At 44.6% G+C, this 23,817-nt stretch overlaps 1 protein-coding gene across 3 annotated transcripts in view; it reads left to right on the forward strand.

The window, feature by feature from the left end:
- The window catches only part of plxna4 (plexin A4), a 301,066-nt gene that overhangs the window by 244,203 nt on the left and 33,046 nt on the right, over window positions 1-23,817 (forward strand). For all 3 annotated transcript variants that reach the window (XM_056301621.1, XM_056301622.1, XM_056301623.1), the window contains 5 exons: window positions 4,850-4,916; window positions 6,039-6,185; window positions 13,290-13,449; window positions 18,531-18,634; window positions 23,153-23,252. In XM_056301621.1, the coding sequence (XP_056157596.1) occupies window positions 4,850-4,916; window positions 6,039-6,185; window positions 13,290-13,449; window positions 18,531-18,634; window positions 23,153-23,252 (578 nt within the window). The remainder of the gene's footprint in view (window positions 1-4,849; window positions 4,917-6,038; window positions 6,186-13,289; window positions 13,450-18,530; window positions 18,635-23,152; window positions 23,253-23,817) is intronic.

A 23,817-nucleotide genomic window follows, 5' to 3' on the forward strand; every position in this document is an offset into this window, starting at 1 on the left:
TCAAGACAATGACAGCCTAATTTTCGAGCTCCCCGACAGTTTTGAGAAATAACCCCAAAAACGTTAGTTCTGTTAACCCTAGTGAAGTTTTTGTCGAACAATGAAGAAAAGGGGTAATACTAGACGTAGGACAACGATGAACCTGATGGAAAACGATCTCGAAGTGAGATGAGGCAGCCGAAGTAGCTCTCCAAACTCTTCTTCGCCACATGGTGAAGACGGCCCCGAAGTTAGCCTGCGCTGTATTCTCAATGAACTCCGGGAGTTCAGAAGAGACAACAAGACACAGCTCTCTGACATTAAACAAGAACTAAAAAGAACAAGCGACAGCCTGGACGAGGCAAAGGGGAGAATTAACGAAATGGAGTCCGTGCTTCAAGCAACATCGACGATAATCAAGCAGCTAATACAGCACCAGGCTAACCTGGAAGCTAGGCTGATAGACCAGGAGGGCCGAGCGCGAAGAGATAATTTAAGGGTTTACGGAATACTCGACGATAAAGAGGGCACCGATATGGTTGGCTTTATAGATAACTTATTTAAAAGCATGCTGGACCTTCCCCCTTACAGAGACCTCGGAATTGAGTGGGCACACCGGGCATTAGCACCGAAGCCCAACGGCCCGCAGGCAAAGCCCCGATCTATAGCGGTCAAGTTGGGGAGTTATAGGACGAAAGAGGAGGTGCTCCGGAGAGCCTGGCAGAAAAAAGAAGTGTTCTGCAACAATGCCCGCTTTTATGTCGACTTCCCCCTGGAAGTGCTTAAATGTAGTGAATATGCCATAGCCAAGAAAGTTTTGAAAGAAAAACAAGTAAAGTTTCAGACACCGTACTCTGTACTACCACCCAGTGCCTGTCTTAACTCTTCCCTGAACTCCACACAACAGTCTTCCTTCTTCAGCTTCCACCATTTGATCTTTGGCTCTGCCTTCATTCGCTTCCTCTTCTTGGTCTCCATCCTACAGACCACCATCCAATGCTGTCTAGCTGTGTTCTCCCGTCACCACCTTGCAGTCTCCAATCCCTTTCAGATCATGCTTTCTACATAACATATAGTCCACCTGTATGCACTTTCCTCCACTCTTGTACATCACCCTGTGTTCCTCCCTCTTCTTGAAATATGGAGTCACCACAGCCATGTCCATCCTTTTTGCAAAATCCACCACCATCTGTCCTTCCACATTTCTCTCCTTGACCCATACCTACCCATCACCTCCTCATCACCTCTGTTCCCTTCACCAACATGTCCATCTAAGTCTGCTGCAATCACCACTCTCTCCTCCTTGGGTACACTTTCCACCACTTCATCCAACACACTCCAGAATTCTTCTTTCTCTTCCATCTCACACCCAACTTGCGGGGCATATGTGCTAATAACATTCATCAATACATCTTCGATTTCTAGCTTCATTCTCATCACTCTGTCTGACACTGTCTTCACCTCCAGCACCCTCTTGACGTCCTCTTCCTTCAGAATTACCCCTACCCAATTTCTCCTCCCATTCACACCTTGGTAGAAGAGTTTGAACCCACCTCCGATGCTCCTGGCCTTAATCCCCTTCCACCTGGTCTCTTGCACACACAGTATACCTACCTTTCTTCTTTCCATCATATCAGCCAGCTCTCTCCCTTTACTAGTCATAGTGCAAACATTCAAAGTTCTGACTCTCACCTCCACACTCCTACCCTCCCTCCTCTCTCGTTGCCTCTGGACATGCCTTCCCCCTCTCCTTCTACTTCGCCCAAGATTTTCTTCAAGGATCATTATAAAATCTCACCAGTTATGCACCAGCACAGTGTGCAGGTGACTGTCAGATCAATGCATTTTATGCATTGTGCCTCACTTTTTTCTCACCATTGCCCCTGCACTAATAGTTGTTAGGCGTGTAAAGAATTGTTGGGCTTTATTCCACAAAATGGTGATAAAGCCCATTTATAGCACTGTGGTATTTTTGTACCATCAAATTGTGTTAATATTTATAGTCTTCAGCTGTTCATTCATTTCTCCAAACAAAGGATTTCATATAAACAATATCATAAAGATGGAAATCAAAGAGAACAACTTTTTTAGCTCATTCTCGCATCCAACTTCTTGCCTTGGGCAGTTTTAAACAGTGGTTGGGAGTCAGGTCAGTGTGTACATGATGCTTTGCACACAGTCATTGGCAGCAGCAACAGATGATCCGGATGGTCACTTGGGGTATAGTTGTGCGCTGCAGAAACAGAATGTTCAATTAGGCATTTGCACACAACAAAGGGAAGTACAGTAATACACACACACACACACACACATATATATATACTATAGTGCAAGCTAGCACAGCTCATGTAGCTAATAGTAGCAAACAGCGTTGTCTTCTGCCAGCATTCATTTTTTGAATTATTTAAATATTTTAATCTCAATGGTAGATGTCAGTCTTCATATCAGCATTGGTCATGGCTTTACGACTGCAATATATTTAAATGTGTGAAGAAACAGAGCTTTTTTTTTTGCAACCCCCCCCCCTTTTTTTTCTCCCCAATTGTATCTGGCCAATTACCCCATTCTTCCAAGCCATCCTGGTCGCTACTCCATGCCCTCTGCCGATCCGGGGAGGGCTGCAGACTACCACATGTCTCCTCCGATACATGTGGAGTCACCAGCCGCTTCTTTTTCACCTGACAGTGAGGCGTTTCACCAGGGGGATGTAGCGCATGGGAGGATCACGCTATTCCCCCCCCCCCCCCCGAAAAGGCACCCCGGCCGACCAGAGGAGGTGCTAGTGCAGCGACCAGGACACATACCCACATCCGGCTTCCCACCCGCAGACTGGGCCAATTGTGTCTGTAGGGACACCCGACCAAGCCGGAGGTAATGCGGGGATTCAAACTGGCGAGCCCAATGTTGGTAGGCAATGGAATAGAAAGCAACGCCTCCCAGACGTCCCCGAAACAGCATTTTAACCTGTCCCACTCCCCCTCACTTTATACAGTTTGGACCAGGTCAACTGCGTAATCCTTCCCTTTCTCATGTGCCACCTTCTACTTCTGGTTCCTGACCACACTGCTTTGATTATCAGAGGTGATGAAGCACTCCCAAGTCCCTTCTGTTCTAGATCCTTCTCTTTGACCATTGCCCCTCAGACCGGGTGCCTGGCCATGCCACCGCACATTTTATTAGATTAAGCCAAACTTAGGTTATGTTCTGTTTTGAATAGCAGCTGACAGGAGACTGGAGGTGGGTGTTAGAGAGATATACCTACGTCAGATTGTCATGTTAGTCAAAGCTGCACCAACGGAGCACCATTTTTATCCCGCCTCCCCAAAGACTGTTGTTGGGTCATGCCAAGACTCCTTATTACTACAAAGCTTGGCTGGCACTCACTGCCAGAGAACATCCCCCAACACACACACACAGTATTAAGTGAAATAAATGGATAAATAAACTGACAAAGCAGAAAGTTTCAATCCACACTTGTTTTTTCCATTCTGTTCTTCTCCATCCCTTTTCAATACAGCCCCCCACTGCCACCGCCTCACCCCCAATCCTCTCGTCTCTGCATGCCTTTTTCATCTCTTTGATGGACTGCATTCGTGGACATGTAGAGGACTTGAAAGTGTGTATGATTACAGGATCCAGGATGGGGTGGGCGGAGGGAGGGAGGGAGGGAGGGAGGGAGGAAGGCGAGGGACACATGAAAGCAAAGATGAAAAGTGACCTTGTTGACCCTTGGATCCGTGGACAGAGGAAGGGCAGGCAGGCGGCAGAATGAAAGTGCGGGCACAGTGAGAGACAGGAAGTTAATCCCTTCCAGGTGTTGTGCCAATGTTGGCGGGGGGTGCCAGGCTGGCCCACTGGCACAGCAGGTCCCCTCAACCCGTGTCTCAGCATGGAGGTCCTTAAAGAGGCTCTCTGAATGGCGAGGGGGCTGCAGGTGGAAGCCCAAACACTGGGGCAAAAGCGGCGCACACTTTCCCCCCGACACATGATCACAATGGACGCTAATCCTGAAATATTGATGCCTACGTTAATGACGCACTGAGAGCAAAGCGAGGTTTGTGTGTGTGTGTGTGTGTGTGTGTGTGTGTGTGTGTGTGTGTGTGTGTGTGTGTGAGTGAGTGTGTGTGAGAGTGTGTGAGTAAGAGAGAGAGAGTGTGCATTTGAGGTGTTCTTGGCACCCGCAAACCCCTGCTGCTGGCCAAGGGGTTTTGTTATAGGATATCCGATCCCCGCTTCTTGTCTTTCTACCTTATCCCCCGCTGTTGTTTTTATATATGTATATTAGGCATTCACACGAGATCACTCGCACTATTTGCCCCGGTCAGTACAAACGCGTGCGCACACACACACACATCATTTTGCCACACCAGTGGAGCGTAGATGCCAGGCGGAGAAAGAGAGGGAGATGTATTCATTCACTTTCTATTCTAAACGGATCGGGTGTTAGTCCGGTGAATAGGCGAGGGAGAGGTTGATAATGAGGCCAGTGTTATTACAGAGCTGCTCCGGCCCCTAACGACATCAATCCACCAGGATCAAATAAAGGCTTTTAATTGCTTTGCCTCATATTAAAGTCTCCGCCACCATAGACGAGCTGCCCTTGGCGTGCCCGAGCATAAAAGCCAGCCGGCGGATTGTCTGGAAGGCCATCATATGTGCGAGGGCTCTCCCTCAATTCATGTCTTTGCAATTATGTTTGTGTAACGAAAGCCTATTCATTAGCAACAGTCATCATTTTTCCCCGAACATTTGATGATGGCATTGAATATTTATGATGGTAATAAGAGTGTAGGGGAGCATGTGTTCATTATGTTTTTTCTGTATGTTTGCGTGCGTGCGTGCATGTGTGTGTGTGTGTGTGTGTGTCTAGGACTGAGTCGGTGGCGGAGAAGATGCTGACCAATTGGTTCACCTTCCTCCTCTATAAGTTCCTAAAGGTAACCAAACTCTTCTCTGTTTCACTTTCTCTCACCTCCACCTCTTTCACTTATTCCACTGATTTGATTCTGCTCAGGTGGTAGAAAAAAAAAGAGCTCTTTAGTTGCAGCACCAACCCTTTATTGCAGTGTGGCGCCCCCTCTTGAAACATTGACACTGCAATATACGAGCATAGCTCTCGTGGTTATATAATAGATGCAATTTTGTTGTTGGACTGATCTCGTGCAAAGTTAGTGTGTGGCTTCTTAACATGAGTTTTGCATCTGTTTTGAGAATATTATAAGGTCTGTGTGCAGTGATGATGTTTATTAACGCTGAACGTGAAAGGACCCGAGTACCACTGACTATGTGTCATGCTGGATTTCAGTATGTCTGAGTAAAACTCTACATATCAACAACAAACTGAAGTATCTGGTATAATGTGAGATATCATTAAGAAAGAGTTGCATTGTAGCCAGAATGCTTGCCCTATGTCCTGATCTTATGTCCTCAAATTATATCCTGATGTTTACCCATTAGCTGATGTATATTCACCGAAAAAGGGCACAGGACTCCAAGAGGCAAAGGACCCACTACTACATACATGTAAAATGTAGTGTCACCATCCTACTTTCTTCACTCTTCCTCCTTTCCTCTTGTCCCTTGCTAGCAGTTAAGAGACTGGAGACAGTGATGAATGATCATCCCCCCCCTCTTGATAAATGGGAGGTTTTTTTGGGGAGAGAAGAGGATGCTTCCAGGAGTCTACCTTTATGACAGTCCTCACTTTTTATCCATCGAATCTTCCCCCAACTTCATATCAGCAAAATTTATTGATCGCTATAGGCAGTACGGTTTCCTCAGAGTTAGTGACAGGATTGGGTTTGGGAGATGATGTTTATCAGCTTGGCTCAGCGACTTTGGTGGCAGGACACTTTGAAAAGAACATTAAAGAGAGCAGATACCGGAAGTTTACTCTACCATAATTAAAGTTTGCTGGCATTGAGTTATCTGTCGAGATGTATTGACAGTTTTCCGACTCAAAATCTCTCTCTGTATCCCTCTCACGATGTACCTGCCCCTTCTCTCTCTCTCTCTCTCTGCTTATATATTTATATATACTCTCTCTTTCCTCCACTCAGGAGTGTGCGGGCGAGCCTCTCTTTTCCCTCTTCTGTGCCATCAAGCAGCAGATGGAGAAAGGCCCCATTGACTCCATCACTGGAGAGGCACGTTACTCTCTCAGCGAGGACAAACTCATCAGGCAGCAGATTGACTACAAGACACTGGTAAGGGGTTCACACACCCAGGGGTCCAAGGGCTAAGCAGGGAACACATGAATATGCTTTTGCAGACCAGGACGGGCTGGGAGGGTGGTGTAGTGTTGGTGCCGAGGTGTTGGTTATGGGTTGTCGGTCGCGAGACGAGTGGTGGGACGCAATGTTGTCGCTTTCACGCTTGACATAAAGGGGTCGTTGGAGTGGTGACCTCACTTCCTGTTGTGCCTGTAGCTGTCAAGGAAAGGCGCATGGGCAGGGAATAAAGAGGAGAGAATTGTGGTTTTGTGTGTATGTGTGTGTGTGTGTGTGTGTGAGAGAGTATGAGACTGTGTGCACGCATGCTCATGCAAGTGTGCCAGAAGTAACACACTGAAGCACTCTCCCTCAGGAAGCCCTTGTTTACCCATGGAGACATTTTTTGTCACCTTCTCCTACTACTCCTGCTCTGGTCCTTCACTTTTCCCCTCCCCTCTCCTTCTTTTTCCACTGTGACCAGTTTGTTTCAGTTGGGGGGGGGGCACTGTTTACCATTCCTCACTCTCCCCCTTTTCTCTCGGTTCCACATTTGTTGCTTAACTCAGGGGGAGCTAAACTGTCTTTGGCTGGAAAAGTGATACAGTGAAAAACACAGAAGTGAGGCCTAATAAAAACAGCAAAAGAAATTACTGCCTGTCTGGCCAGGACTTTATTGATCAAAATAATGATGATATTCTGTGAGTTCCGAACAACTATGATAAGAATAATTTACTGGCTTGTGGCTAATCAACTCTTGCTCTCCTTCAGTTAAAAGGTAAGGCTAGTTTACTTTGGTAAATAGTCCTTTCTCTTGTTGCAATCACAGAAAGTCTTTCTCACTGAGCCTGTCAAGTCAAGTCAGTTTAATTTATAGAGCATATTTAAAACCAACAAGCGTTGACCCAAGTGCTTTACAGAGAGATTAAAATGATTACAATCGAACATAAACACGGGAATGATCAAATACAAACATAGACATAAATAAGAGGATATAAGTAAAGTGAAAAAAGCAGTGTCTTTTAAAATCATAGTACAGGCAGCATTGCAGAAGCAACAAATAAAAGCCAGAAAGTGTTCAGGCATGTCATAATGACAATTAAGAGGCTAAAGAAAAGAAACGGGTCTTGAAACAGGGTTTAAAAATATCAATGGAGGGGGAAGATCTTACTGGCAAACTATTGAACAATTTAGGGTCAACAACTGAAAATGCTTGATCACCTTTGGTTTTTAACTGGGTGCATGTATGAAGAGCAGTGATTTGTCAGCAATCTAAGGGGTCTGGAGGTGGCATGGGGATGAGCAGTTCGAAGACATAACTTGGTGCCAGTCCATGCAGTGCTATAAAAACAAATAAAATAATCTTAAAACCAATTCTGAACTTCACTGGTAGCCAGTGAAGGGAGGCCAGTACAGGGGAGATGTGGTCTGTCTTCTTGGTACCAGCGAGGAGCGTCGCTGCTGCAGTTTGAACCAGCTGTAGGCGAGATGGGGCTGACTGACTGATTCCTACATATAAGGAATTGCAGTAGTCGAGGCGAGAAGAAATAAAAGCATAAATTATAGTCTCCAAATCTTTGACAGGAATGATTTTAATTTTGCAATTGATCTAAGATGAAAGAAGCTCCAGTGCTGACAAGTGAGTTGATTTATTTATCAAATTTTAATCCAGAATCAAAGATAACACTGAGATATCTTGCATGGGACTTTACACTCAGGTGGCACGGTGGCGCAGTGGTTAGCATGGTTGCCTCACAGCAAGAAGGTGCTGGGTTCGAGCCCCGGGGTAGCCCAACCTTGGAGGTCGTCCTCTGTGTGGAGTTTGCATGTTCTCCCCGTGTCTTGTGTGGGTTTTCTCCAGGGGCTCCAGTTTCCTCTCACAGTCCAAAGACATGTAAGGGGAATCGGCCATACTAAATTATCCCTAGGTATGAATGTGTGTGTGTTGGCCCTGTGATAGCCTGGCAGCCTGTCCAGGGTGTCTCCCTGCCTGCCGCCCAATGACTGCTGGAATAGGCTCCAGCATCCCCGCGACCCTGAGAGCAGGATAAACAGCTCAGATAATGGATGGAGGGACTTTACATTCAGTGACAGAGGCAAGAGGGCATTGATTTTTGGTAGCAGAGTTCATATGCAGGGCCAAAGATTACGACCTCAATTTAATTCTGGTTTAGTTGAAGGAAGCTTTTTGCCATCCAGGATTTTACATCCTCAACGCAGTTTAGAAGGGAGTTAACGCTGCATGGATCACAAGATACAACTGAGTGTCATCAGCTCAACAATGGTAGGAGATATAATGTTTTCTGAAAACAGACCCCAAAGGAAGCACATATAGGGAAAATAAAATAGGGCCAAAAATTGAGCCTTGTGCTACTCCACAGGAGATGGATGCAGAAGAAGAGAACACATTATTAATTCTAACAGAGGCTGATCAGTTTTGGAAGTAGGAGACAAACCACTGCAGAGCCTGTCCCTGAATGTCAACAACATGCTTAGGGAGGTCCAAGCGGATGGCGTGATCAACAGTGTCGAAGGAAGCCGAGAGATCTAAAAGAATTAAAAGAGTGTGATTTCCAGGATCTAAAGACAGGAACAAATCATTTGTCACCCTTAGGAGAACGCACTCTGTGCTATGGTGCGTCCAAAAACCTGACTGAAATGTATCCAGTGTGCTGAATTTGTCCAAGAAGGAGATGAGTTGCGAGAAAACTACTTTTTCAAGAATTCTGGATAAAAATTAAAGCTTTGAGATTGGTCTGTAATTATTAGGGACAGACGGATCTAAGTTGGGGTTTTTTTTTATCAAAGGGTGAATGATAGAATGCTTAAAGCAAGCTGGGACATGGCCATTTACCAGGGAGCTATAATTTTTTGTTTTCTTTTGATATTTTTCCCCCCTTTTCCCTCCCCGATTGTACTTGGCCAATCACCCTATTTTCCGAGCCATCCCAGTCGCTGCTCCACCCCCTTTGCTGATCCGGGGAGGACTGCAGACTACCACATGCTTCCTCCGATACATGTGGAGTTACCAGCCGCTTCTTTTCACCTGACAGTGGGGAGTTTCGCCAGGGGGACGTAGCATGTGGGAGGATCATGCTATTCACCCCCAGTTCCCCCGACCAGAGGAGGCACTAGTGCAGCGACCAGGACACATACCCACATCTGGCTTCCCACCCGCAGACACGGCCAATTGTGTCTGTAGGGATGCCTGACCAAGCCAGAGGTAACACAAGGATTCAAACTGGTGATCCCCGTGTTGGTAGGCAACGGAATAGACCGCTACGCTACCCAGATGCCCAGGGAGCTATAAATTATCGATAAAATACTAGGCCCAAAAATGTCCAGCACTTCCCTAAGTAGGCGTGAGGGAATAATATCTCAGGGACATGTACTAGGGTTCATATGTGTGTTCATGTGTGTATGTGTCAAAGAGGAGAAAGAAATCGGTTCAAATTTGATGAGAACTGAGGGGCATGAGCTTAACTCTGACAGAGGGCAGTGAGATCGTATTGTGTCAATATTGCTAATAAAGAATCTCGGGAAATATTCACAGGTATTCGGTGTTGCTTCATGACAAGTTGTGACTGCAGGGTTGAATACTGTATTGATTGTATTAAATAAAACTTTGGGTCTATGGGCGTGTTTGAAGATGATATCAGAAAAATATTTGGATCTTTCTGCTTTGACACGCTGTTGGTATTTAGCCAGACAGTATCTCAGATGCTGGTAAGACACGTGGAGTTCATCTTGTTTTTATTTGTGCTCTGCTCTCCTGCATTCCTGCCTATTTGCACAAGTTATGGAGTTAAACTAGGGCTGAGCTTTGATTTTGGCTTTTCTAACTTTGTAAGGGGCAATTGAGTCGAGAATATTAGTGCAAGTGTAATTCAATACCGTAACCAGTTCTTCTGTACCAAGACCAGCAGGGAGCGCCTTAATGAGAGCAGAAGAGGAGGTATCTTAAGAACTGCCTGGCAGTGAGAGGGGTAATAGACCTAGAATAGTTTCCTGGCAGACAGGGTTTAGGAGTCTGGGAGGGAAGTGAGGAGGAAAACATAATGGGCCGATGATCAGATAAACTGACGTCATTTGTCTGGACATTTGGGACCAGAATGCCAAAAGTTAAAATAAGGTCAAGAGTATGACCATGTATGTGAGTAGGACCCATGACTACCTGGGTAAGACTGAAGGAGTCAATTAAATGCAGAAAATCTCGAGCAAGTGGGTTTGATGGAGAGCAAATATAAATGTTAAAATCACCTACAATTGAAAAGTTATCAGATTTAGTAACCATAAAAGAAAAAGTCAGAGAATTCATCAATAAAAACCTTGTTGAATTTAGGGGGTCTGTATATATGTGCACAATGTATGTCCAATCTTACACAGCAGTAATTCAACTTGCATATTCATCATTCAACATAGGTTTACAGATAAAAAGATCATTAAACCCATAGCCAGGCCCCCAGCATGGCCAGTAAGCTGTTGTGAGTTAAGAAATTTGTATTTTGGAGGACACAACTCTGAAAAAGAGCTCATTTCACCAGGTCTTTGTCAGGTTCAGTGAGAAATAAGAAATCTCACATTTAAAAGCGCCATTTTTGTAAGAGGCGCCGTCTGGGGAGTATACAGAATGGTTTCCCTATGATTGGATGAAATATGGATCAGATAACATGCATTGGAAGGAGAAGTGTGGCTGTACTGACGGGAATATAACCTGGTCGTATTTCTAGTAGTAACTCATACTGGTATACTGGCATGTGTAGGAGGAGTGGGGCTTGTAGACCATGGCCCAAACCCTTTGGAGAATTGACTGTGAGAAGTGGTACCAATGCTATCAGTTAAAGGATTTGGGCTGAACGGACATCTTTAGAGGCGCACACCTCCGTTTGTTTCTGGTAATTCACACTATAAAACCAATTTGCTGTGAGCATATGTGACCCCAAAAAATTGGGGGGAGGCCATCACTTTACCAAAAAAAAAAAGTCTCAGTGAATCCAGAATAGATTGGAATTGTCCGCAAAGTTCAGGTGTGGCTTTGACATGTAATTGTTTAAACTCAGCATTCAGGAAAATTGTCCCATGCCTCGGTTGATTGTGGGGAGAGGACCGGCGATTAGAACCTGTCTATTTGACTGTTTAACAGCATTAAACACATTCAAAAAGTCCTGCTTCAGTAGTTCCGACTGCTGTAGAGGAATGATGTTCGTACCGATCCATGGCTTCTGCATGGGGTTGAATGTTAAGAACAGTTGGGGAGTTTATCTGTTATATCCCGAACTTTTGCACCCATGATACCACAGGTTATAGCCGATGTCTTCTTAATGTATCTGATGATGGAGTCACCTACGATCGAGGTAGAATGGGGAGGTAGCTGGGAAGCAAGAGCGAGTTTCCTGGAGCTCTTTTCAGGTGAATGCCTGGAAGAGGGGTGATGATGTACTGGATTACTAGCCTGTCTGCTTGGCAAGCTTTACATTGATGTCCCTGGTGGATAGTCAGGAGCGAGCTCTGGAGGCGAGGAGATTGAGCTGCTAAGTTCATCCAGGACAGTAAACCTGTTGCTCAGCTGCAGCTCTGAGGCCATTGGATGGGAAGAGCGCCTGTTTGGATTTCTGTTCTGAACAGGGTCCAGTGGTCAGCGGCCAAGGGAGTTGAACAGTGCAGTGTCTCATGCTCAGCCACTGCCCAAACCAAGGAGTGGTTCACCACACCTGCTGCAGGATGGGGAGCATGGGCTGCAAAAGTGGAGGGAAGCCAGGGAACTGTTGCTTCCAGAGACATTGGATCAGAAAGTGCCCCGGCTGGAGCCAGGCCACCACACACCACTGTATGGGATTGGTTCGAGTGTATGTCTGGTACATCATTTCCATGGATAGTGGAAAAGTTTGGGTCTGCAATTTGTTTAGCCTGTGTAACAGCAATGTCAGTTAAACTGGTAAGAAATTCAGTATTTTGCTTGAGCTCCAATGACAGCCTGTGCAACGCCTCCTTTAAAAATGAGAGATGACCTTATTTACCTTTTCATTCAAGAGGTATTTTACACATGTATATCCATTACGTCTTTCATAGAGCTGGATATCATCTTCGGTTACACTCACTTAAAACATTTTGCAGTGTAAACATAGCAGCGATAACGACTTTTCCAAGTCTGATCCAGGTATAGTAGGAACGGGGTACATTCCGCATGAATGGTTCACTGATTTTACTGAACTGATCACATAATGCTGTAATGGATGCAGTACGATCTGATTGCTTGGGGATCCCAGAAAATCAAAACTGTACAGAAGATAAGTAAAACAACTTAGAAAACCCACTGGCGTTAGTTCATTCAAACAAGGAGGAATTGGCGGCTGGACGTAACGTTTGACAGGTACAAAATTGTGGCCATCAAATCTGTTCACTGAGCAACCATCCAATAGTCCAATCCCCATTATCATGTATTATTACACAGAAACCTGTTCCCTATCAAGTTGTAAAATGATCTCAGATAAAGACAGCCTGATTCAGCTGGTCTACTGACTCTTATTAAAAAAATAAATATTTAAAGGCACTGGCAATTTATTCTTTTTAAGTTTTCATTACTTTTCTTACCTTTTCATAACTTAAAAAAGAAAGATAAGAGTTTGTTTTTTACTTGTAAGCATTTAACTTCTATCTCTTGGAAACATGTACAGTTGGACCACCTCAAAAAAAAGTAAACACTGGAAGCTTTGATGTGGGATACTTTGAAGTAACTTGATTTTCAAAAATGCTATTTTTTATTCTATTCTATTCCTCTTGTTGGAGGCGTACGACCCCTGACCTCTGTTCTAGTTATTACAAATATGGACTACCTGCAGTCACCTCCCAGCAGCAACCTAAAAATACATTACAGCAACCAAGAAAAAAAGGGTTGATTTTTCTTTTGGATGCCCCATTTTTTCAGCTGATACCATTTTAAGATATCGGTGTCCAGAGCTGGGAAAAGTTTTATGTTTTTCACACTGGTGGGCGATATTGTAAAGTGCTCACAGAAACACCTGTCAGCGTTTCAGACTGTCTGTAGTCTAGTGATGTGCACCCCTCTTGAACTGCCAGTAAACCTGTGTTTGTTTCCCACAGGTGGTGAACTGCATCCACCCAGATAATGAGAAGAGCCCAGAGATTCAAGTTAAGGTACTTAACTGTGACACCATCAGCCAGGTGAAGGAGAAAATCCTGGATGCCATCTACAAGAACGTCCCCCACTCTCATCGCCAGAAAGCCTCCGACATGGACCTAGGTAAGAGAAGAGCCTTCTGCTGTAGTTGGGGAACTGGTAAACATCTACAAGGAATGTGAGAGGGACCCCGACAGTAGGAAGTTAACTAAAGAAAGTAATGTCCTATTGGAATAATTCATTACATTTTTCAGAATTAGCATGATTGGTGGTTTGGCTGAGTCTTCCACTCTGTGTAATCAGTTGTTTGTTTACAAACTTGCTCCTCTATAATGTGAATTTAGCGCTCCTTTCAGGTTTTTAACTGATGTGAAGCCTTTATGTTCCCCACTGGTACTTGTGTCATCTGGGTAGTTAGTTAAAGACTTTTATCTGTCATAACCTTTCGATCCTTCTCACATTTACCATATATCTGCCTTATGAAAGGCAGAATGATCTCAGATAGTCTGGTGATACCAGACGATGGCCGCCTACCGATCTCTGGGGACTTCTAAATGCAAGATAGATACTGCAACGGTGGTGAGAACGGCCGCTAACAAACCTACGGCTACTGCTTTGGAAATCTAGGACACGCCTTACCAGAAATGATGCTCTCCCCACATCCTCCTCCATAGTGAAACAAACTGGAGGTATAGAGAACCACTTTGTAACACGGAGAGAGCCCAATCAACTTTAGATTACTTGATTCCATCGTATGACATTTTTGCTCAGCCCATGAGATTAGTGAATATAAGTATTTACCGCGACTTTGTTTAAAACTTTTTATCCAGGGCTTGTTTACCAGGGCTTGTTTACCAACTGGTTACGGAAAAAGTTTGGTCTATCAAGCTTGACCACCTGTCTACGACTTGTTGACAGAAATGTATGGTGCACTTTGCTGTTGATAATGGAGGAGCAGGCAGTTTTTGAGTTCTTTGGTGTTCTTTGGTGACTACGCTGAGCCATCCTCTGACGCACGTGTTGCTGGTACGACAGTGTTTACATGCACACGACTTCTGCATGTCCCTGCTGCAATATGAAGGACCGCCCTAAAGACTTTGGATTGGTTCTGCAATACAGGTTTTTTTTTATTAACTCTCTAATTGTTCCCACCCAGTTTTAATAACAAAGCCTGGGAGATTGTCTTCAGTCTCTAGTTGAGCAAAGCGTGTAGAGACTGAATTGTGAGTCTGGATCTCAGACATCTATTGATTTTGTTATGCATGCCTCTCTTCCTTGTTAAAAAATACAAGTATTCTCAAGTATTCTCAGATGCAGAGGCGTGGCTCTCTCCTGCACATCAAGAGACTAGACTGCCAGGCTCTTCTGGCTCAGATGTCTGAGATTGCTCTCTGTCCTCTCCAAACTTCCCATCGATCGGGCCTCTTGTCGACCAGTGTCTGAGTCAGATGATTGATCAACTAATCAATGGAGACGCTTAGTGATCCCGTCTCCCACAAAATACCTCTTTCTCTGTGTTTTCTTCCATCTGTCTTTTCTTTTCTTTCTTGAAGGCCAGGGGTTTGGAAAAGACAAGGGTGTGGCATTCAGAAACTGGTAACCGGGTTCGCCTTGTAGATCACCGTGAAGGTTATAGAAGAGGATATCTGATGAGTAATCTGAGATGAGACCCTCTGTTCTGTGAACAGAGGCCCAGACTCCTATCTGTCAAGCTGGGGGTTGCTTTGTTGCATTGCCCTAAGGGATGTTTGGGGTTAAATAGTTTACGAAAATAACCTTCAGTATTTGTTTTCAGCTGCTTAGAGTAGCAGATGGGTGAGCTTTAGCAGACTGGACACTTTTACATTGTGTCAGATAAGCAATCAGTCACAAAACAAAAAAACAAAAAATGAGAGAATACACCATTAAATTATTTCCACAATAGTACTACTTGACTCAGATCAGTTAGGAGCTGGAGTGAAGGCTATTTTTCCCCCCTTTTTCCATATGTTGTAATTGACAGGGGAGAGATGCTGAGGGAATAAAGCACTGGTTATTTTCCTCATGGTACTGCAGTCTGTAGTCACAATCATGTAGGTCTCATGGTGTATCCTACCCCTAAATCGCTGTACGTACTCATCAGGCAGTTAGGTAAAAACATGTGTGTGTATGGGGGGGGGGGGTATGCTAAATTGTTAGGTGCCAATACTCACAGACTGTCTTAGAATTGGGGACTGTGCTTTTTATGGTTTAATATTGCCAGATGGATTTTCTGAACCTCCGTCATGTGTTAGTAATAGCATATTTATAACCGGCCCTGGATCCAAGATGAGCTGAGCATTTTACCACAGGGAACATGTCGTCTGCATGATAGCTAAGTGAAGAGATTGGTTTAGCCTTTTGACAACATACGTACTCCTGGATGAAATTGTTTTATGGCCCCCGCTGGGTAGTATGTGTGGCTCTATTATAGTTTTAGTGTGAGAGGGAATTGGAAATTGTCTGAGTGAACTGTGCAGTTGCTTTTGTGTGTGTGTGTGTGTGAGAGAGAGAGAGAGAGAGAGAGAGAGAGAGAGAGAGAGAGAGAGAGAGAGAGAGAGAGAGAGAGAGAGAGAGAGAGAGAGAGAGAGAGAGACAGAGAGACAGACAGAGAGAGAGAGAGAGAGAGAGAGACAGAGAGAGAGAGAGAGAGACAGAGAGACAGAGAGACAGAGAGAGAGAGACAGAGAGGGACAGAGAGATGAAGAATGCAGGCACTCCAGCTGTTTTGAAATGTGAGCTTGCATCTATGGGTCGGTGAATGTGATCACATGTTTGTGTGTGTGTGTATACGGGGCCACTCTTACAGTTGGACGGGCTTTCTGTAATAAGAGGCCATAAACAGATGTAGACCATTTGAAGTTGGGCCGTACATATTGACATGCAAGCTTCTCCAGCCCATTGTGTCATTTGTTCATCAGTTTGTAGTTGTTGTGTTGTTTGTTTCTGCTTTGTGCGTTTTCCCGTGCCAACAAAACTTCAACAGAGCAGCGTTGCCAGTCATTTCCATCATCACAGCTGGTGGTGTCAATAAAATTGATGGTATGTAACACATGTAAATGAATGTAAGAAAAGAGCTCTACAAATATGGTTGCTGTCATCAATGGCTCAACCGGATTGCTGAGACACACACACAGTGCGGATCCCGGCATTGATAAGGTTAATGGGATTGTGGCGAGTCTCTCCTGAAACAGATTGACCACAAGTGTTGTTATCTGAGATATTCTTTTTAATTCTGGCAATCCACAGTCCCCTGCAGGGCACCAGTGCAGATAGGCCCTGCGAACAAAGCAGCTGGGCGTGCATTTCTTGTGCTCGTATATGTGTGTGTGTGTGTGTGTGTGTGTGTTACCGATGGCGAATAAATGCTGTGTATCCCTGTGGAGTACAACAGTTACCTTCAGCCTTTCTTTCTGCCAGCAGATCCCACACACTCCCTAAAGCCCTTATCTCCTTGGCCGTGTGTGTGACTCCATACTGTGAGTCCACACGCACACACATACACACAGGCCTGGCTGCTTTCTATCTACCGAGTATAGACCACTAGATTTGGGAATCGGGGCAATCTTGGCTTGCTCTGGATTCCTTCCAAGTTTCTATTTCTTTTATTTCCTCTTTTCTCTTTCTCTCCCCCCCCCTCCCCTCTCGTTTTTCCATTTGTTTACCGTGCCTCGGCTGGAGACGGGTGCTCATTTGCATGTTTATAGGAAGATGTACTGTACAGACAAAAACAACAGGAGACTCTTATTTCCTGCAGATTTCTCCAAAGCTATTGCTTCTCTGCTTGATCCTCCTAAGACGGGCTTCATCATGTGCTGCGGTTATTGCTGTTTTGTTTTCCCGTTTGTGATCAGAATTGGAGATGACAGTGGCCGATATGACGGGGGGGCTGCAGTAAGGATCCCAGACACAATAACTTATTCATAAAGCCACCGAGGCCTGAAAACAATAGAGGAATCATCTGCTTGTTTGTTTTCCGAGATGGCTTTCCTTTTTTCATGATAATGTAGGTGGAGTATTGGGATACGATTCTATGAGCTATATTTTTCGCTGAGGTGACAAAGATGTGGGAAAACAGACTATATTTATTGTAAATGCGGGTTTGTTGGACGGCATGTTTGGTATGTATCGCAAGGTGTGTCTTTAGGTATGCTTGCTTAACTTTTTGGAGATCAGCCCGTCTGCAGTCGCAGGCCGGGCTGTCCCTTGAAGAGTGAGCCACCGCTTCCCCTGTGGACTTCTAAGGTGGATCTGAGTCTGCCCTGCTTCCACCCAGGCTCCCAGTAATAACCATGATAGCAGCTCGGCGGGGGGCTTAAAGTGGTCGATGGTGGTTTGTGCGAGGAGGGCAAAGCAGGGGACCAATAGGGCCATCAGAGAGTGGAGCACAGGGGTCCTTCGCCACAAATGAAAAAGGAAGTGGATCGGCCCAGGGCCAGCGGCTGTAATCACTCTAATCGATTGGACCAGCGTAAAGGGACAGAGAGAGGGGGAGAGCGCCACCTCTGAAAGAGCAGCATAGGTGATTAATCTAACCGGCCTTTTGTCTCGCATGTGCCATTTCTCACTGGGTTCCTACATCTCCTCGCCTTTCTTCTCTCTACTTATCCCCACGTTGTTTGGAGTTTGTTTGCCCCCCATAGTAGTATTAAGGTAAGAGTTTTGATATAAGATAGCAGAAACTATCTTCCACCCGAGTCCTTTTTCATCTTCTTGATCCCAATTTAATCTGTGCACAATGACATGAAACAGTTGTTCCACCAAAGAAGGCAAAGGAAAAGCTCAACATGGTTTTTCTATTAGATCCAGATTGGTTGTGATAACCCGTTTATCGACAGACTGATTTGAAAAGAGAGCTCCTATTTTCTGCTCAGATTTGTGTTAGAAATTAAAGTCAAAATCCACGTTGACAACAATGACACATCTGAAAAGAAAAAGAAAAAAAGCTAATGGAAAAAAGTAGAAAAGTCACTTTTTATTGATCTCTCGGGAGAAATGCGTTTGTCAAGGCGGCTGGTGTACAAATGTACATGGTAAAACAGGACTGATGGAAATCCAAGCCATCAAAAGCGGCTGCGGCAGAATACTTCTGCAGACAAAAACTAATAACTCCCTTGAAAGAAAAAGACAATGCGATTTCTACAACTTGGAAAAAAGTGTTTTTTTTTTTTTTACTCCAATCACAGAATGGCGCCAGGGTCGAGGCCAACGCATGATTTTACAGGACGAAGATGTCACCACTAAGATCGAGAGCGACTGGAAGAGACTTAATATGCTGGCCCACTACCAGGTACTGTCCACACATTGCTATATGACATGTGTGTGTGTGTGTGATAGAGAGAAATATGCAGAAACAAATCCAAAGCGCTATGTAGTACTTCCATAGCATTAGCATTATGACTAACCCCCACCTCTGGGGTGTTGGTGTCAACGCTGAGGTGACAATTTGTGGTTTAATGGAAAAGATAGACTGTCCATAAGACTATCCCACTGTCTTCCAGGGTATATTACTTCATAAGTCACATATGCTCTATAACGCTAAAGAAAATCCCACTCACGGAGTGTAAAGATGTACAGATATAGTATATACTGGAACTCTACTAGTCTAGGAAGTTCATTCCCAGACTAACACACTAGAGAACGCTTGTCTTTCAGTTGTTCATATTGTATAGTTGTTGTCGTTCCAGGTAAATTCAGATCTCAGAGCACCACAGACACCGTTTACTGAGGGTTTGTTTTGTTTCAAATTAACTTTTAGCCCTTATCAGCAGGTCAGTATCCACACAGCCCAGCCTTATAAATATTTCATGAGACGGATAACCTGTGAAAGGTCTCCTGACACACACACACACACACACACACACACACACACACACACACACACACACGACTCCCCATCTTATTAATTTGCCTACTTCCAGTTGACAGGCTTTTCTACCCCTGTCATTTATCATTTTTCGCACAACTGGTAGATACAGTGAGCCGTCTTAAACCATGCGGACAACCTAAGTAGACTAATTAAAACTCATTACACCATCCAACTTCAATTATAAATCACAATCTGTCCAATTAAACATTAACTAGTTCCCTGCATAGTTCATGCAAGTGAAAAGTTTAATTAACTTCAGCACTTTCACTTTCCTCTTAAACAATTCTCGAACAGACACATGGACAATGGCGGGGTACTTCATACACATACTATATGTTGCCTCTGTGTCGCTAGATTAGGACGAGGTGTGCGTTAGCCTGCTATGTACACACTAACAGATCTCATGGGACACATCAGAAGGTAAGGGCAGGGAATACGTTTCTGTGTTGGGTTTTTTAACATCACGCAAGGATTTGATTGAATCTCAAAAGGCATCATTATGCTTTAGATCTAGCGGGGAAAGGGTGAAAAATTGATCTCTGCCTCCTCAAATGCAGCATCCTCTGTTTAGTCTCATAATAAGAGTGATTAGAGCTTTATCTTTGAAGAGAGCCACGGCTTTCTTCAGAAGGAATAACTATTCGTCCTGTTTCGGTAGCTGCTGAGCACAAACGTTCTCCTCAGATGAATCTCTGCAAAATCCAAAACACATGCCGATGTTAAACATAAAAGAGTGAAGCAACAAAGAAACTCCACAGGTCACCTGGTCGATACTTTACCTTCACATGCAGTCAGTGTTTCGTTTATAAATGCTAGCATCCCTCTTCCTCCATTTACCTCCACGGTACAGTACCAAGCTATCCCCTCCTGCCCCCGTCTTCCTACCTTGTGTTGTCTGTGTGACCTGCTGGTTCGTCATGACCCCCAGAGTAGCCCCGGTACACTGTGCTGTCAAGGCACCTCCGGAGCCATTTAGACATGGGGGTTAATGAGTGACGGGTATCCCCCACCAGTCATCTGTCAGACAGATAGAGAGGGGAAGGGGTGGAAACAGGCAGGGGAGTGACCAGCAACAGGATGAGAGCTGCAGGTAATCCTCCATGTGCGGGAAAGGGAGACGGGACAAGTGATAAAATCTGGTGTGTCGGTCAAATGTCTCTGGTCTCACTGAGTGGTGAAATTGATTAGTATCTGTATGGTGAGCACAGACACATACAGACTTATCGGGTTAAATGATGCAAGGGTACTTCTGCATACTATATTCTCATTTTACAGCATGCAGTCAGTCACATCAAGACAAAAGTGTAAAAGACACAGCGATATCCAGAGTCCAAAAGTGTCAGTATCAACAGACGGTATAATGCTAACACCTGGACTCACACATCATCAAACAAATGTCTATCCACGTGCACACACACACACACAAACACACACATATCATTTCATCTTATACTTGTAGGAACCCCTCATCGACTACATTCATCCTCTAGCCCTTAACCCTAACCTTAACCATCATAACAACATGCCTAACCTTAACCCTTACCCTAACCTTAACCTAATCCTAATTCTAACCTTAACCCTAAACCCAAGTCCTAACCCTAAAATAGACCCTTTTCCTCATGGGGACCCATAAAATGTCCTCACAAGGTAGGTGGTTTCAGGTTTTTGTATCCTGATGAGGACATTTGGTCCCCGTTAGGATATAAAAACCTGGTGTACACACACACACACACACACACACACACACACACACACACACACACACACACACACACACACTTGCACATTGCGACAGATTGACACATATTGATAGCCTAGTTTGGCACCTTGTGATTAGCGGCTGTCCATCCAGCCTGCCAACATTTCAGAGCTTTCTAAATGGGAAACGGGTCCTGCTTATTCATTATGGTGTAAATTATTTCTGTGGCTATATTGCCCCCAACACCCCCCCTCCCCCCTCCACACACACGTCCACCCGGCAACCCCATCTAAGCACGTCTGCTCCTCTTGGAGAGCAGAAGTCCACTAGGGTACCTAAATTAAATGTCAGTGGTGGCAAGTGTCAGCGCACTTGGAGGACGAGACGTGGGTGGAATGGATTAGGGGGCTGATTGGAGTCAGAGATAAGATAATGAAGTTAATTCTTTTTTCTTTTTCTTGTTCAAGCGAAGGAAAGAGGGCGCCTTCTCCTAGACAGACCAAAAAAAATTAAAGGCCAATCCCCTTTTCACATTCTTCAACTTGACACTCAAAACTTGTTAGCAGTCCAGGCAAAGAGGAAGGAATCATTGGGGTGGGGGGCACCACAAACAGATTGTTAGTTCCTCTCCAGCAGATCTGCTTTTTATGCATTGCATTTTCACTTGGACTTTCACCTAGAATACCTCGCTGAACTGAAATGAGCAGTCCTTGGTTGGATTTGGCGAGGACGATTTCTATGAGGTTTTCCTGATGAAGGTCAAACAGTTCCACTGCGGACGTCCATTGACACAGTCCACTGACTGACGGCAGCCCTGCCTTGACCAACCCAGACATGCTATTTGGTGTTGGGATGTCATCCAGATACTTGTCTGTCTTGTTTGGAGCTGATATGAATAGAGTTAAACCATCCTCTATTGAATTAATCTGACTTGATCAAAACCTCCCCAGCCAAATCTCCTCCGTTCTGCTTCTGTTAGTGACTGCAGTGTCACAGAGTTTGCATCAAAAACAGAGCACAAAGTTTGTTTATTTCCTGTTTAGGGAACTGTTGCGTCGTAGCCATGGACATTATCCATTATACCAGATCTTTCCATATCAAAAACAGAGGTTGCTCCCCCCTCTCGACTCCCTCCATCACAGCAAACTGCACTCGTACTTTATCCTGATGTCATTTCCCCAAATGACTCTCCTCCTTTTCTCATTTCATTACGCTCCATTATATTTTCCTCGATTCCTATCAATTCAACATGCAAGAGTCGCGATCAGGGAGTACACTTTAGGGCATAGGGGAGTATGGGGTTCCCTGCAAAGGAAATACTGAGGTCTTTTCTATAGGCCTCCCCCTCGCAGTGATATAAACATTATGCATATGGAGCAGGTTGGTGACTTGGTGAAATAATGTTATAATTTAATAAAGCCCAGACACTCTATTTCTGACACACACACAAAGTTCCTCGCTGCGATTCCCCATCCCATCTGCCCACGCTGTGATAGAGATCACTTCAATTAACCCTGCCTTCGCCAGAGGCACGGGTAGTCAGATTACGTTGAGCAGGTTTGTGTGTGTGTGTGTTTGCGTGCGTGCGTGTAAGGGGCATGGGTGGGACTGCCTCCATCCCAGCTGTATTAATTGAATCCTGTTTTTGCTCATTGGAAAGGGAGGGGCCCATGCCTTACTCTGCCATTCATTTACATAGACTTCTTACTTAAACGTAGACCAAAATACACACACACACTAAAACACTGCGACACTTATACACTTGATTATATGCAACTACACACACATGTATGAACACAAACATATACCGAATTTACACATGCACATAAAAACTATGCCCCAGTGAAATATACATACAACATCTCTGCAAATAGTGTATTATACACACATATACACACACACATGCACACACACTAACCTGGCCCTAGAGAAAAAGTATTATTGAATAGGGAGTATGGGACCTCCCCTCTTACACAGGCTTATTTGATGCTCCTGCAAGCTCTCCCTCCCCCTGTCACTCATCATGTATGCATGTGTGGGCTCAACAGAGCATGTAGGCTAATAAGATATTCTCCCTGTCTGTCTGTACGTAACTGAAATAGATGGAGAGAAATATGCTAACTGACATCAGCACAATGATCTATGGTTTCATCGAGGCGCTGCGTTGTGGTTCTGCCTGTAGGCCATGGCTGTGTATTGTTTTGCACAGTGAATAATATGTGTGCATGTGTTTTTTGCAGGTACCTGATAATTCTGTGGTTGCCTTGGTTCCCAAGCAAGTAACGGCCTACAATTCTGTCAACAACTCAACGGTGTCCCGAACTTCTGCAAGTAAATACGGTACGTCTAACAGCATTTATACTAGGGCTGCACAGTGTATCGCATCATTACTGTCATCACAATATTTGACTTGAATAACCATATATCCAACATTTGCATTGCCATGCCATGCGCGTCCTGCTTGTGAATGTATTTGGTCAGTCAGATGGACCTGTCTGTTAGGCATCGTCTCATTGCTTAGATTATGCTCACATGCAAGCGAGGCTAGTGGCGTCTTACACGTGGTTGAAGGAACAGAGTTCAGCAAGATGAGGGAGGACGAAAATGTGGACAGCGGAGACAAACTCATTCTGAAAACAATACCGTGTCGGTTGTCTTGGAATATTTTGGCTTCAAGAGACTGGATGTGTTACAAACACAGGTACCACCCAAGTCATGCTGGAAAGTTAACATTAGACATCAGAACTGTGGACTTTTAACCCTAAGCCTTGTCATTATCATGATATTTAGCAGCGTTATCATTTATCCCATATGCTCCTCATACTGTACAGCCCATGTGTGTGCTTTACCAAGCTTCAGCTGAGGCCTCTTTACAACACACCTTTACAAACACAATCTAACTTGA

This window comes from Lampris incognitus (assembly GCF_029633865.1).
Source record: "Lampris incognitus isolate fLamInc1 chromosome 3 unlocalized genomic scaffold, fLamInc1.hap2 SUPER_3_unloc_1, whole genome shotgun sequence".
Taxonomy (NCBI): Eukaryota; Metazoa; Chordata; class Actinopteri; order Lampriformes; family Lampridae; genus Lampris; species Lampris incognitus.